The 13,584-nt window shown below is 33.0% G+C and overlaps 1 protein-coding gene across 2 annotated transcripts in view; it reads left to right on the top strand.

Annotated features, from left to right (window-relative positions):
* The window catches only part of LOC126885942 (putative fatty acyl-CoA reductase CG5065), a 134,729-nt gene that overhangs the window by 104,188 nt on the left and 16,957 nt on the right, over positions 1–13,584 (top strand). For both annotated transcript variants that reach the window (XM_050652766.1, XM_050652765.1), the window contains exon 6: positions 5,422–5,661. In XM_050652766.1, the coding sequence (XP_050508723.1) occupies positions 5,422–5,661 (240 nt within the window). The remainder of the gene's footprint in view (positions 1–5,421; positions 5,662–13,584) is intronic.

Raw genomic sequence — 13,584 nt, 5'->3', positions numbered from 1 at the left:
TTAAAATGTTTTATTAATATTATTAGCAAAATTAACATTCGATAGAAATTAAAAAAATATTTTTTTGTTACATCTAAAATTTTTTGTGAAAAAAACCTATTTGACCGGCCTCAAGAGGCCGCGGCCTCTCGGTGATTACACCGATTCATTTATATGGCCAGCACGCCACTGCTAGGGGTTTCCATAAATGGTAGAACTGTATACAGGTAAGTTCCTTTATAACAATGTGTATACTTATGTATGTATAAACTATATGTTTCTTGAATGTATCGTCTTCTATATACAATCCTACAATTCAAGGTTATATCAAACATGGCGTGTGCTATATTTGTCATAAAGAAATATTAGTTAGTCTAAAAGAAACACCTTACCGGTTAAGAACTTTTTTGCGGAAAACCGTGAATTAGTTAATATGTATTAAATGACTTAAGATGTAACCTTATAATACTTTCCCGTAATAAAATTTCTTAATGATTAGGTTTGCTGTATCTTTTTAGTCCAGAAAGCCACTGCGCATCCGCTAGGAAAAATATTCTAATTCGGATTTTTTGCACAATCTTACTCAAAAAGGACTCCTTTTAACAAATTTGCATGTTGCCAGGACCAAAAGGTGGTCAAAAATTTTTTAAAGGTTTTTTTTTGTTTTTTTTCCTAAAATATTTTTTTTGCATCGAACAAAGTTTTTTTTAGGTTTTTTGGATCATTCCAAAGGTCTTTATGACTTTTCTCTAAAAATTATAATTTTTGACATATAAGCGATTAAAAATTGAAAAATTGCGAAATCGGCCATTTTTAACCCTCAAAAACTATGTGAAAAACTTAAAATTTGAATATTGCCAAGGTAGGTAGATATTCTTTAAACATCGATTCATGAAATCCCGAAGTGTTTTTTGCAATACAATATTCAAAACTCCTTTTTATTTTAATTGATAATCAAGCGTGCGCGACACTATTTTCCACCGACAGTATGGTGCAAATGAAAGGAATAAATTCGTTATTTCGTAAACCGGTGAATTTAAGGAAAAATCCCGAAACAGGTCGATTTGTATTTTTAAGTTATGATATTGTGGCATGTATGGTATACTAGTGACGTCATCCATCTGGGCGTGATGACGTAATCGATTATTTTTTTAAATGAGAATAGGGGTCATGTGGTAGCTCATTTGAAAGGTTCTTCAATTCTCTATTCAGTAATATAAATATTTACATAATTATTTATACAGGGTGCCCACAAAATTTTTATTAAATTAAATTATTTGACAAAAAAAGAAGTAGAACGACACCCTGTCAAAATAATTATATAAATGTTTATATTACTGAATAGAGAATTGAAGAACCTTTCAAATGAGCTAGCACACGACCCCTATTCTCATTTAAAAAAATCATCGATTACGTCATCACGCCCAGATGGATGACGTCACTAGTATACCATATATGCCATAATATCATAACTTAAAAATACAAATCGACCTGTTTCGGGATTTTTCCTTAAATTCGCCGGTTTACGAAATAACGAATTTATTCCTTTCATTTGCACCATACTGTCGGTGGAAAATAGTGTCGCGCACGCTTGATTATCAATTACAAAACAAAGGAGTTTGAATATTGTATTGCAAAAAACTCTTCGGGATTTCATGAATCGATGTTTAAAGAATATCTACCTACCTTGGCAACATTCAAATTTTAAGTTTTTCACACAGTTTTTGAGGGTTAAAAATGGCCGATTTCGCAATTTTTCAATTTTTAATCGCTTATATGTCAAAAACTATCATTTTTAGAGAAAAGTCACCAAAGACCTTTTCTGTTTGGAATGATCCAAAAAACCTAAAAAACTATTTTCCATGCAACAAAAATAATTTTAGGAAAAAAACAAAAAAAAAAAACGTTTAAAAAATTTTTGACCACCTTTTGGTCCTGGCAACATGCAAATTTGTTAAAAGGAGTCCTTTTTGAGTAAGATTGTGCAAAAAATCCGAATTAGTATATTTTTCCTAGCGGATGCGCAGTGGCTTTCTGGACTATTTGGATTATATAAATAAATAAAATTACAATATATGTCTGCTTCAATGTTTTACATTGGTATTATTTTTCTTCTTGTTTTAGCTAAACAATGTCTATTGTGTGACTTAATATTATACAGATAAATAATTAATATTTCATATACAAAAAGAAAAAAATTAACAAAGATGGTAGGATAAAAAAGCCATGTTTGAACTAAATATGACTGATTATTATTTGTTGAAATGCCAAGAAATGTTTTTGGATTGTACACTGTTTTACCGATACCTACCGTTCTTATACCAAAAAATTAATAGTTTTTATGTGTGCCCGTGTATTTGTTCTTTTTTGTATTTCCATTTGTCAAAATAAGTATGTACTTATATCCTTATACATTTTTTTTTATTAAAATAAGTTTACTCTTTCTACATAACGGTTTTGTTTTAGGTAATTGCTGATGTACAAAGTGCTATTAACAAATAGAAAGGAAAAATTAAGGAAGTTGGATTTGCCTCTCCATCCATTTATTGTTGTATAGAAGCCAGTGGTTTTAGAGTGGAGAAATTATTTGTATGTATTAATATCTAACGTTTTATATCCTGTTTTTATTATCTAATAAAGAATAATTTTACCTTAACAGAATGATTTATTTCGCCGTATGTAATATCACTTTATTTCTAAGAAATATAACTTAATTCTAAATATACAATTATTTCTGCGAGATATATTTCTTAACATTAAATACATTAATTAATAGTGGTAAGATAGCTATATTCCTTACTAAGAAATATTATTTCTCAGAAAGAAGAGTTTTGTAATGCCAAGAAAATATATCCTTATGACAAGTATAATTTCTTTCTGACAAATGGGTTTGCAGTTTGCAAGAAAGTGATAGTTCAATCATGTTTAAGATATATTTCTTTGGGCTAATTAAAATTTATTTGAAATATTTTAGAAAATTATATCTTACATACAAAGATATATTTCTTAGGCAATATGCCAAGTCGATCTTTCTTAAATATTAATAAAGATTCTTTATGTCAAGAATTTTTTTCTCTCAGTGTAAGCAACTTTTGTTCTATAGAGTTTTTTACGTAAGTCGATACTTTTCGAGTTATTTGCTATTGAAAATGTTGATTTTTCGACAAAAAAAACTACGTTTTCAGAAGGTTTTTCGCAAATAACTCAAAAAGTAAATATTTTATCGAAAAAATATCCTGAGTAAAAGTGTAGCTTATAAAAAACCCAAAAAAATTGTGTATCAGTAAAGTCTATCAATCAAATAAAAACAAAGTTGTAGCTCATGAAAAATACGTTCTTATTCATCTAATCCCAAATCGAATATTTCAAGGTGAAATCACCGAAAAATTAAGCACTTTTCGGGAGTTAAATTAAAAATAAGCGAGTTACGCTCAAAATAAAGTTAGCCCTCTATTTTTTTGTAAAAAATAATGAAAATCTCGCCGTGTTTAGCTCCCCAAATGAAATTAATCGCTACCGCTTTACAAACAATTTACTTACCTATCTATTTTTTATATGATCTGTCAGTCTCACCGGTTTAAAGTGTTTATTTTTGAAAGGGTTATAATTGAGAAAGCTTGAATGGGTCACTAATGACGAGTGTATGCAAATTTTGAACAGCCATATCTTAACCAATGTTTGTCTTACGGAGAAACAAAATGAAACTAGCGTATTTATAATAGCAAAACCTACATTTTTTGTCTCTTTAAGATTTTTCTTATCACTAATACTTTTTAAGTTATTTTAAAAAAATGAATTTTCAAAAAATTTTCGAAATTTTTTTTTATTATAAATCCAAATGTTTTCAAAAATAAGCTCTTCAAACCCATCAAACTTACAGATCATATAAACAATACACATACAGTTAAAATAGATGGTAAAACCAAACGTTTAATTTCATTTAGGGTGCTAAATAGAGAGAGGTTTTCACGATTTTTTTTACCAAAAAAAGGGGCCAACATTTTTTTCACTGTAACTCGTTTATTTTTGATGCTGTAAACTTTTGTTAAAAACAAATAATAAGCTTTTTTTCGATACTTTAAAAATGTTAATAAGGTTTTCCCGAAAAACGCTTCTTCTTCGGTAATTTCGCGTTGAATTATTCGATTTGGAATTAAACGAATAAGAACGCATTTTTCATGGGCTACAACTTTGCTTCTACTCAATTTGTAGACTTTACTGGTACACCATTTTTTTCGTTTTTTTTATAGGCTACACTTTTGCTAAAAGTATTTTTTTCGATAAAATATTTACTTTTTGAGTTATTTAAGAAAAACGGTCTGAAAACGTAGTTTTTTGTCTAAAAATCAACATTTTAAATCGCGAATAACTCGAAAAGTATTGACTTGCGTAAAAAACTTTATAGAACAAAAGGTGCTTAAAATAAATCAATTTATCCATTTCCGGCTTTATTTTAAACACGCGTTTTTCACCCCCGGAGAAGGGGTAAATGTCACCCCCCAAGTAAAAGCAACCAACGGCACAAATTCAACTTTGAAGTGGAGGGTAAGTAGAACCTAAATCCAAATTTTCATGCAATTCGGAGTTGCCCCTGGAAATTACACTCCAAAACGGTCATTTATTGGGCTAAACAGAAAAAAGAACATTTTGGGAAAAGTGGTGATCGATACACTTGACTCATCGATGCTCAACCTTCTTTAAGCCGTCTGAAAAATACGTTTTCTTAAGATCTGCAAAGTAGGCTTCCGTGGCGGCGATGAACTCCTCATTCGACTTAAATTTCTGCCCAGCGAGTGATTTTTTCAAGTTTGGAAACAAAAAGAAGTCGCACATTGCCAAATCTTGAGAACACGGTGGATGGGACAGCAGTTTGTAGCCGAATTCGAAGAATTTCGCCATGCCGACGGCGGAGGTGTGACCCTGTGCGTTGTCATGGTGGAAGAGCATTTTTTCTTCGTCAATTGGGCGGAGCACCAGGTGCTCCAGGGGTCGGTTCTGATGACGTATTTGTGTTCATCCTCAAAACCCTCCAAAACCCTCAAACTCCAGATGATTTCCCTTAGCAGTATCCTTGGGTACCAGGTGCATCGGGAGGTCAGTTTTTATTGCGTATTCTTGTTCAGTGACCTCTAAAACCACATTAACGCCCGGTTTCATAATCAACTTAAAGTGAACATTAACTAAAGTTCACTTTAAAGTTGACATTTACCCATATGAATTGCATTGATAAAGGTACCAACTTAAAATTTAAAGTCCACTTTAACTGATTATGAAACCGAGCGTAAGAACAGAATCTGGCCCTTAATATGACTTATTTTGACATGTTTTCTGCACTATTGGATGCATTTTATGCACTTTAAAGTACAATTAAGCATTTGCACCCATTTTTGTATAGTAGACAGTAGACTAATGCCCTGGTCTAAAACAAATACATATTTTCAGATTGGGAGATGTGCCTGTATACAACTTAACATCTTCATCCATTTTAACGCTGACCTACAAAGAAATTATTGATCAAGGCAGAGATCTATTATACGAGTATCCATTTGAAATGATGGTTTGGTACCCCGATGGAGATATAAGGTCCTCCAAATATGTCCATAATATATACAGCTTCTTCTTCCATTGGTTACCGGCGTTATTGATTGACTTTATAATGATTTTAATTAGACAGAAGCCATTGTGAGTATTTAACTATATCTCTAATTTTAATACGAGTGCTTTAGATTTAGAAAGATTTATGTTACTTAATGACTTAATCATAGGGGAGTTAATGAAGTTTTTGCTTACGGAAAAAATCAAACGAGATAGAACTTTGTGTAATTTTATTAAAAAAATGTATAATAAACAACATATCAAAAAGTTCTGCTCCAAAATTGAGTGCTTCACTTTTTATTAAACAAATGAACTACGAAATTAGTTGTTTTTCAAAACACCAACATAAATATAAATTTTAGAAAAAAACTGACTTGACCATTGAAAAATTCAGAAAATTTTACACAAAAAATCTTACATAAAGATTTTTCTAAAATTAAATATACAGCTTCTATAGTTTTTGAAGTTATACTTCTTTAGGCGCGATTGAGGGTGAAATTTTATTAATCTGCGCGCATGCGCACAAAGACAGTATGGAGTTCGTTACTAAATGTTTTAATTTATGTATGTATCAGTCCAGAAAAGGTGTGGAAAGGATATATTAGTGTTTTTAAATATATTTTTCTATAAACGTGTTAAAAATGCAATTTATAGCACTCCATAAAAGTGTTAAAAATGCTACTTTAAAGCACCAGTGCTTTAAAAATTTTAAGGCACTGCAGTTAAAAGTGAATTGTCAAATTGTGAAACGTCAAAATATTTATATTTCATTTATTAACATTAATATTAATAATACAACTTGCGCAATTTGAAAAAGGTGGTTTAAAAGGTTTTTTTAAATTTAATTTAAACTGTACCTATTATTGCATTTTTAACACGTTTGTAGAAAAAAACTATTAAAATTTGTTAGAATATACAAAAATAAAAGAAGATGTTATTCTATAGTTGTTATGATTTACATATTGACAGTATAGGCAGTTTTGATGTAATGTCAAGAAAAATATAAAAATGGAATGTCAGTCAAGTTCCAGTAAAAGTTTTTGTATGTATTGTCCTGTAATTGAGAATGAATAAATTATAATTGTTGATATATAAGACGTTTGTAGAAAAAATATTGTATGATATAGGTGTTAAAAAGTACATTTTTAAGGCACTCATGTGAATTGCAGAATGAGCGAAGCGAATCTTTCACATACGTGCCTTAAAATTGTGCTTTTAACATTTATATCATAAATAACTATTATTATAATTTTTGTGTATTTGGACTTGTCTACCTCGGGAATAAGATAATAAGTAATATTTAAAGTATTTTATAATTCACTTCGTATGTTTGTCACTATGTCTGAGAAATCTTGTAGCCCGTATAAACAAAAGGGTATAGCTTAGTGGTAGAGCGTTGGGCTGGAGATCAAGAGGTCCCCGGTTCAAATCCTGGTGTTTTCGAATCTTTTTTTAATTTTTGGTATTGTTATAATAAAAATTTTTGGAAAGTAGTTAGTAAAAATTAAAATAGCGATGATGATTTCTAACCTCCGATAGAGAAAGGAACCTGAAGAAGAAGAAGAAGTAAAAATTAATTTAATCTTTAAATAAAATACAAATAAACTGTCCGAAAGTATATTTATTTCATTGAAATCATATTTAGAAGTATAACTTCTTACGTGCGTACAAAGTACACACACATTCTTTTTTTATTTATAACGCTTAAGTCAACCCTCTCACAAACATTGGCGCACTACTTAGTTTAGTATATAACGTTTGACGCGGCGCGCGTTTGAGGTAATTTACTATAATTTTTTAATTAATTAATCAAATTAAATTTTACAAATTGGAAATAAAAGAAGAACATTAAAGCTATAGTTATTATGAAAAGAAAAAAAAATGACGGGCATAAGTACAGTGTGGGCGGAAAGTGAGACTTACATTAATTTTGTTTGAAAATGACTTAAAAATGTGTAACTAATATAATTTTACCTATAAAACTGTAAAATTTGTACAACTTACTTTTCAAACATCTTACTAAACGATGTTTATTCAAAAAAAAATCTCAAATATTTAATTCACATGATACGACCGACGGCTTAAAAAATGTAATTTTGGAAAACTTCGTAGTTTTACAGAATTACTACCATTTTAAGTCGATATTACTCAAGTTTAAACGGACATATTACAAATTTTATAGGTGTTTCTTTAAATCCTAAGACGTAGTCTTGAAAATGCACTAAATTATTTTACTTTAAAAATGAAATAAACTTAGGTAAACAACTTCTTTTTTAGAAAATTAAGAAAGATAAAAAATGTGATACAAAAACCGAAAATTATCAGTTAAAAAAATGTTTGGACAAAGTCATCAAAACTTTTCTCTGTACAACTTACTACCTAAAATACATTTAATAACAAGCTTAAACAATAATAAATGTTCAAAAAATAGTATAATATTCAACGAGCATGTAATGACGGCTATTACTCACGATGATGAAGTTTGCGACACGAACCGAAGGCGAGTGTCGTAATTAATCATAGTGAGTAATAAGTAATAACTATTACAACATGAGTTGAATACTATACTTTTTCTACGACCTTTTTTTATTTTAATTAGTATTGTCGGAATCAGTATCGCAGCTTTGCTTTATTGCTAGTATTTACTTATGAACTTAGAAGTAGGTACTGTCGGTTCGCTAAACTCAGACACAGCTGGCTGTTGTTTTTGGTAGGTTTATTTTGTTTGTTTTTTGCCAATTTTGGCCAAATTGACAAAATAACTAACTATTTAGTAATTATTTTTTGCCAATTTTACCAAACTTGTCAAAATTACTTACTAAAATCACTAGCCAGTTGTGTCTTAGCGAACCGCCTATAACTACATTTTTTAAGTAATCAGTACCGCAGCTTTGTTTTATTCCTAGTATTGTAAAGTTGTTATCCTAGGTGAAACCATCTAGTAACGTTAGTTAAATATATTTATCGCCAACCGTTACTAAAGTCATTCATTATTGTACTCATTTGCCGCCATTTGCGGCAGTAAAGTAACACTTTATTGTACTGAAAGAAGAATTTTATTTTGCCTGCCGCGATTAATCAAAATAAACTGAGATTGAATGTAAGTGGTCGATGGCAGTAATCGATTATTTATTTGAGTGAACTTAAAATTTATTTACTTTAATTATTAAAAATATTGTACAAAATTTACGTTATTATTAATTAAATTTATGTCAGAAATTGAAATTCTGTAGTATTTTGCAATTATATTCATAAAACATAAACCAAAACTTTACATATTTAGTAATTAGGTACTTATTCAATATTTTTAACAACTATCGATTAAACATCGAAATCGGCCATCATGCAAAAGCTTTCTGTCATCGTCATTACTGTCACACGAAATTTTTATTTCGTCTAAAATTAATAAAATTCTTAAATATTTTAAGTTTTGTATTATTGCAAATACAAATTGTATATTATGAAATGGTGTTTTTGTTATTTGGATTATATGTTTATAGGACGGTGACAGATATTAATGATAATTTGTTAGCAAATATATTTATTTAGATTTTCTACTATTCATCAATGGAAAAGCAACTGCGCTACGGTAGGCTACACTTCATAAACATAACGTAACTATTAACGGTATTTTTATTGTTTGTATTTTATTTGAAGTGTTAAAATTGGTTTAATATTTAAATAAAAATACGATTAAACTGTTTAAAATATACAGAGTCTGTAATTTGGAATAAATTCAATATCTCAAATACTAATTGATTTTAAAAAAAATGCTCAGACCCGTCGATTAGTATTTCATATTGTCCTTTTTGACATACAATAATAATGTATACAGGGTGTCCCAATTTAGAGATATGACGTCATCGTTGATTTTCTTAAATGGCAACACTGTCATTTTGATAGCTATTTTGATAGGGTGTGTAAAGTTATACACAACTGCAAAACATCAAATTTTTATTCTCTACCATTTACAAGATAATAGAAAATAATAAAGTTATGTCTGTAATTTGGAATAAATTCAATAACTAAAATACTACTTGTTTTTTTGAAAAATGTTCAGACCCGTCGATTAGTATTTCAAATTGTCATTTTTGACACACAATAATAATGTATACAGGGTGTCCCAATTTAGAGATATGACGTCATTGTTGATTTTCTTAAATGGCAACACTGTCATTTTAATAGCTATTTTGATAGGGTGTGTAAAGGTATACACAACGGCCAAATTTTTCCGTCATTTACAAAATAATAAAAAATAACAAAGTTATGAAAAACAAGTAATCAAATAATAATTGAATTTAATAATTATTTCAATTAAGCAAATACTCATAATGTTTCCCTCAATTATTGTCAAATTGTCAATGGACAACGTTATGGCATTTGCTTAATTGAAATAATTAAATTCAATTATTATTTGATTACTTGTTTTTCAAAACTTTATTTTTTATTATCTTGTTAATGGTAGGGAATAAAAATTTGAAATTTTGCAGATGTGTATTACTTTACACACCCTATCAAAATGACAGTGTTGCCATTTAAGAAAATCAACGATGACGTCATATCTCTAAATTGGGACACCCTGTATAATTATTATTGTATGTCAAAAATGACAATTTAAAATACTAATCGACGGGTCTGAGCATTTTTCAAAAAAACAATTAGTATTTTAATTATTGAATTTATTCCAAATTACAGACATAACTTTGTTATTTTCTATTATCTTGTAAATGGTAGAGAATAAAAATTTGATATTTTGCAGTTGTGTATAACTTTACACACCCTATCCAAATTGCTATTAAAATGACAGTGTTGCCATTTAAGAAAATCAACGATGACGTCATATCTCTAAATTGGCACACCCTGTATACAATATTATTGTATGTACTTACTTACTTTCCGTGTCCGGAACACCAACAACTTTAAATTCTGTATTTCCAATGGTTGGCCACATAGATGGCCCTGTCATTTGCTATAATTAAGTCTTGTTCTGTGCAGGTCTCTCTCATCTCTGTGCATGATAGTAGATGCCGGCTGGTCTGAACCGCGCCACAGTCGCAGGTATCGTCCTCCTGGTATCCCCATTTTTTCAGGTTACTAGCACAACGTGAAACGCCGGTTCTTAGTCTGTTTAGCGCTTTCCAAGTCGGATACGGTAAATTGTGTCCAGCAGCCATTTCCTCCGAGGGAGGAAAATGTGTCGCGGTAGCTGACGCTTGCCATAGGTGTATTCGGCGCGTCTCTGGCGCTTCGGGGATGGATCTTGATGTTTTCAGGAAGCTTTTCCGAGATCTTAGTCTGCTTGGCTGAGTTTGGTGGTCATATAAGGGGTGTCTTCGGTCCGTCTCCTGCTTTTTCCGTTCTACCTCTGACGTGACCTTCCTCCTGATAGGTGGTGGAGCAATTCCAGCAATGGGGTATACCTCTTCGATAGGTGTCGGTTTCAGGCAACCCGATATTATACGGACCGTTTCATTTAGAGCCACGTCGACGTTCTTTGAGTGAGCGGAGTTTGCCCATACTGGTGCTCCAAACTCCGCGGCCGAAAAACATAATGCCAAGGCAGAAGTGCGGAGAGTGTGTGGTTGTGCTCCCCATTTTGTATTAGTTAGCTTGCGGATGATATTATTTCTGGCACTTACTTTCTTCTTGACATCTTGACAGTGGTATCGGTAAGACAGAGTTCTATCCAGACGGACGCCAAGGTATTTTGGCGTCTTGTTGTGTTCCAGCATCTGACCACGCCATTCCACCTCCAGCGACCTTCGGGCATGCTTGTTTCTCAGGTGGAAAGCACATACCTGGGTTTTTGTGGGATTGGGTTTCAGATGGTTTTTATCATAGTATAGAGCTAAGTCTCCCAGGGCATCTGTCAGTTTCACTTCGACTTCATTGAAGGTTTTTCCCTGAGCTGCCACCGCTGTATCATCAGCGTAAATAAATTGCATTGTTTGTTGGTGTATGGGTTGGTCGTTGGTGTATATGTTGTATAGAATCGGCGCGAGGACACTTCCCTGTGGTAGCCCATTTTTTTGGTCCCTCCACCGACTGTTCTTGGACTGGAGCGTTACGTAGAAGCGTCTATTCTGGAGGAGACATTTCACTAACCTTGTTAGTCGGAAATCCTTTGTAGTTTCGTAGAGTTTTGCGAGTAGCCGTTGATGGTTAACTGTATCATAGGCGGCAGTTAGGTCTATGAACGCTACTCCTGTTATTTCCTTCCGTTCAAAACCATCTTCAATATGTTGGGTGAGATTAAGAATTTGACTGCAGCAGCACTTTCCGGGCCTGAATCCTGCTTGTTCTGGAATAATTTTAGTCTCCACATATTCTGCGATCCGGTTCAGTATCATTCTTTCAAAGGCCTTGAAAAGGTGGCACAAGAGAGATACAGGTCTAAAACTCTTTGTATCCGCCGGATCCTTCCCTGGTTTTAAGAGGGTTACCACTCTAGCTTTTCTCCAGATTTTGGGGATTTGTAATGTACGGATGCAGCAATTCATCATTTTTACGAGCCACTCTACGGTTTTTAGTCCAAAGTTCTTTATTTGCTCTGTTCGTATGTCGTCCAGGCCAGCCGCTTTATTATCTTTCATTTGATGGATGGCGCCTCTCATCTCCTCTAGACAAAAAGAGGTACCTAGAACATCTCTTTCTTCGTCGATATTCCGTTGAGCTCTCACCTTGTTCTTTCTTGATGTCGTCTTACCGTTCATTAGAAGATGATGGGCTATCTGATCGGGTGTGACTTCTGTCATGTTGACTGCCGGAGCAGCGGGATCGTTGCCAAGATTCCGAATCAGCTTCCAGGCACGTCTGCTGTTTTGTTTCATGTCCAGACTCGTGACCAGCTTGCACCACCTTTCCGTTCTGTTGGCGGATATCGCATGTAACATTTCCTCCCCAGCCTGTATTGTCGCTTCCAAGAAAGGGTCTTCTTCATATAGCTGTTCGTATCTTTTAAGTAGGGGTTTAGATTCCTCATTGAGCTGAGCCCCGCTATGTACTCAGTTCGACAACCTCTAGGGATAAATTTCCGTGATAATTGCTTTACGATTTCTACAAATTTATCGTATGAATCAGGGCAAGGTTCTAGCTGGGAAACTTCTTGATCCAATGTTTCAGAGAATTTTTCCCATTTTGCTTTAGTAAAGTTGAACCTTCTCTTGAAAGGAACAATTTCGTATCTGATTGCCGCGTTGGAAAGACAAATTATTGGTCTGTGCTGTGTCTTTGGGAGGGCGCTTCCAACGATTTTTGTCACCTGGTCTCCAATTCTGTCGCTGACAAATATATTGTCTGGGTTGTAACCTCTGCGCCATCTTCCGCTGTTGAACGACGCAGGCTGCTTTGGATCGTGAATAAGTTTTAGGTTCATGCTTTCAGCCCATTTTTCTAGTTCTTCGCCATTGGAATCTGTTTCGTTGTAACCCCACGCGACACTGTGACAGTTGAAGTCACCCAGTACGAATTTGATTTGCTGTGATTGAAAGTTATTCGGTTCCTCAAAAGCAAAGTCAGCGTTTGGTGGTTTGTAGATTGACGTTACTGTACAGGAGTTTATCTCCACTGTGAGGATCTCGATGTCATTTTGATCTGTTAGAGATGTGGATGCTACGTCGATATCTGGTCTGACGAAGACTGCGCTACCATATTGGTCGTGTGGTCTCTCCAGTTTGAGCTTCATACCCCGAATCCTTGGTCTGTGGCTTGCAGTACCTCTATGGGTTTCTTGAACCAGTAGAACATCGACACCATGTTCTCTGCACATATTAGACAATAGGTCTTCTTTATCTGCTGATAGTCCTTCAATATTAATTGAGGTCGTCATCAAAATTGCACGATTGCATCTGTGTTGTTGGTGCACCGGTGTTGAAAGGATTAGCCGACATTACTCGTTTCCAGGGGACGCCCGATTGTATTCACAAGTGATCACAATCTACGTGGAGGCTCCTTTCATGTCCCCCATTATTGTATGTGAAAAAGGACAATTTGAAATACTAATCGACGGGT

Source organism: Diabrotica virgifera, chromosome 6 (assembly GCF_917563875.1).
Source record: "Diabrotica virgifera virgifera chromosome 6, PGI_DIABVI_V3a".
NCBI lineage: Eukaryota > Metazoa > Arthropoda > Insecta > Coleoptera > Chrysomelidae > Diabrotica > Diabrotica virgifera.
The sequence above is the reverse complement of the archived record's forward strand: the minus strand, read 5'-3'. Positions and strand labels throughout refer to the sequence as shown.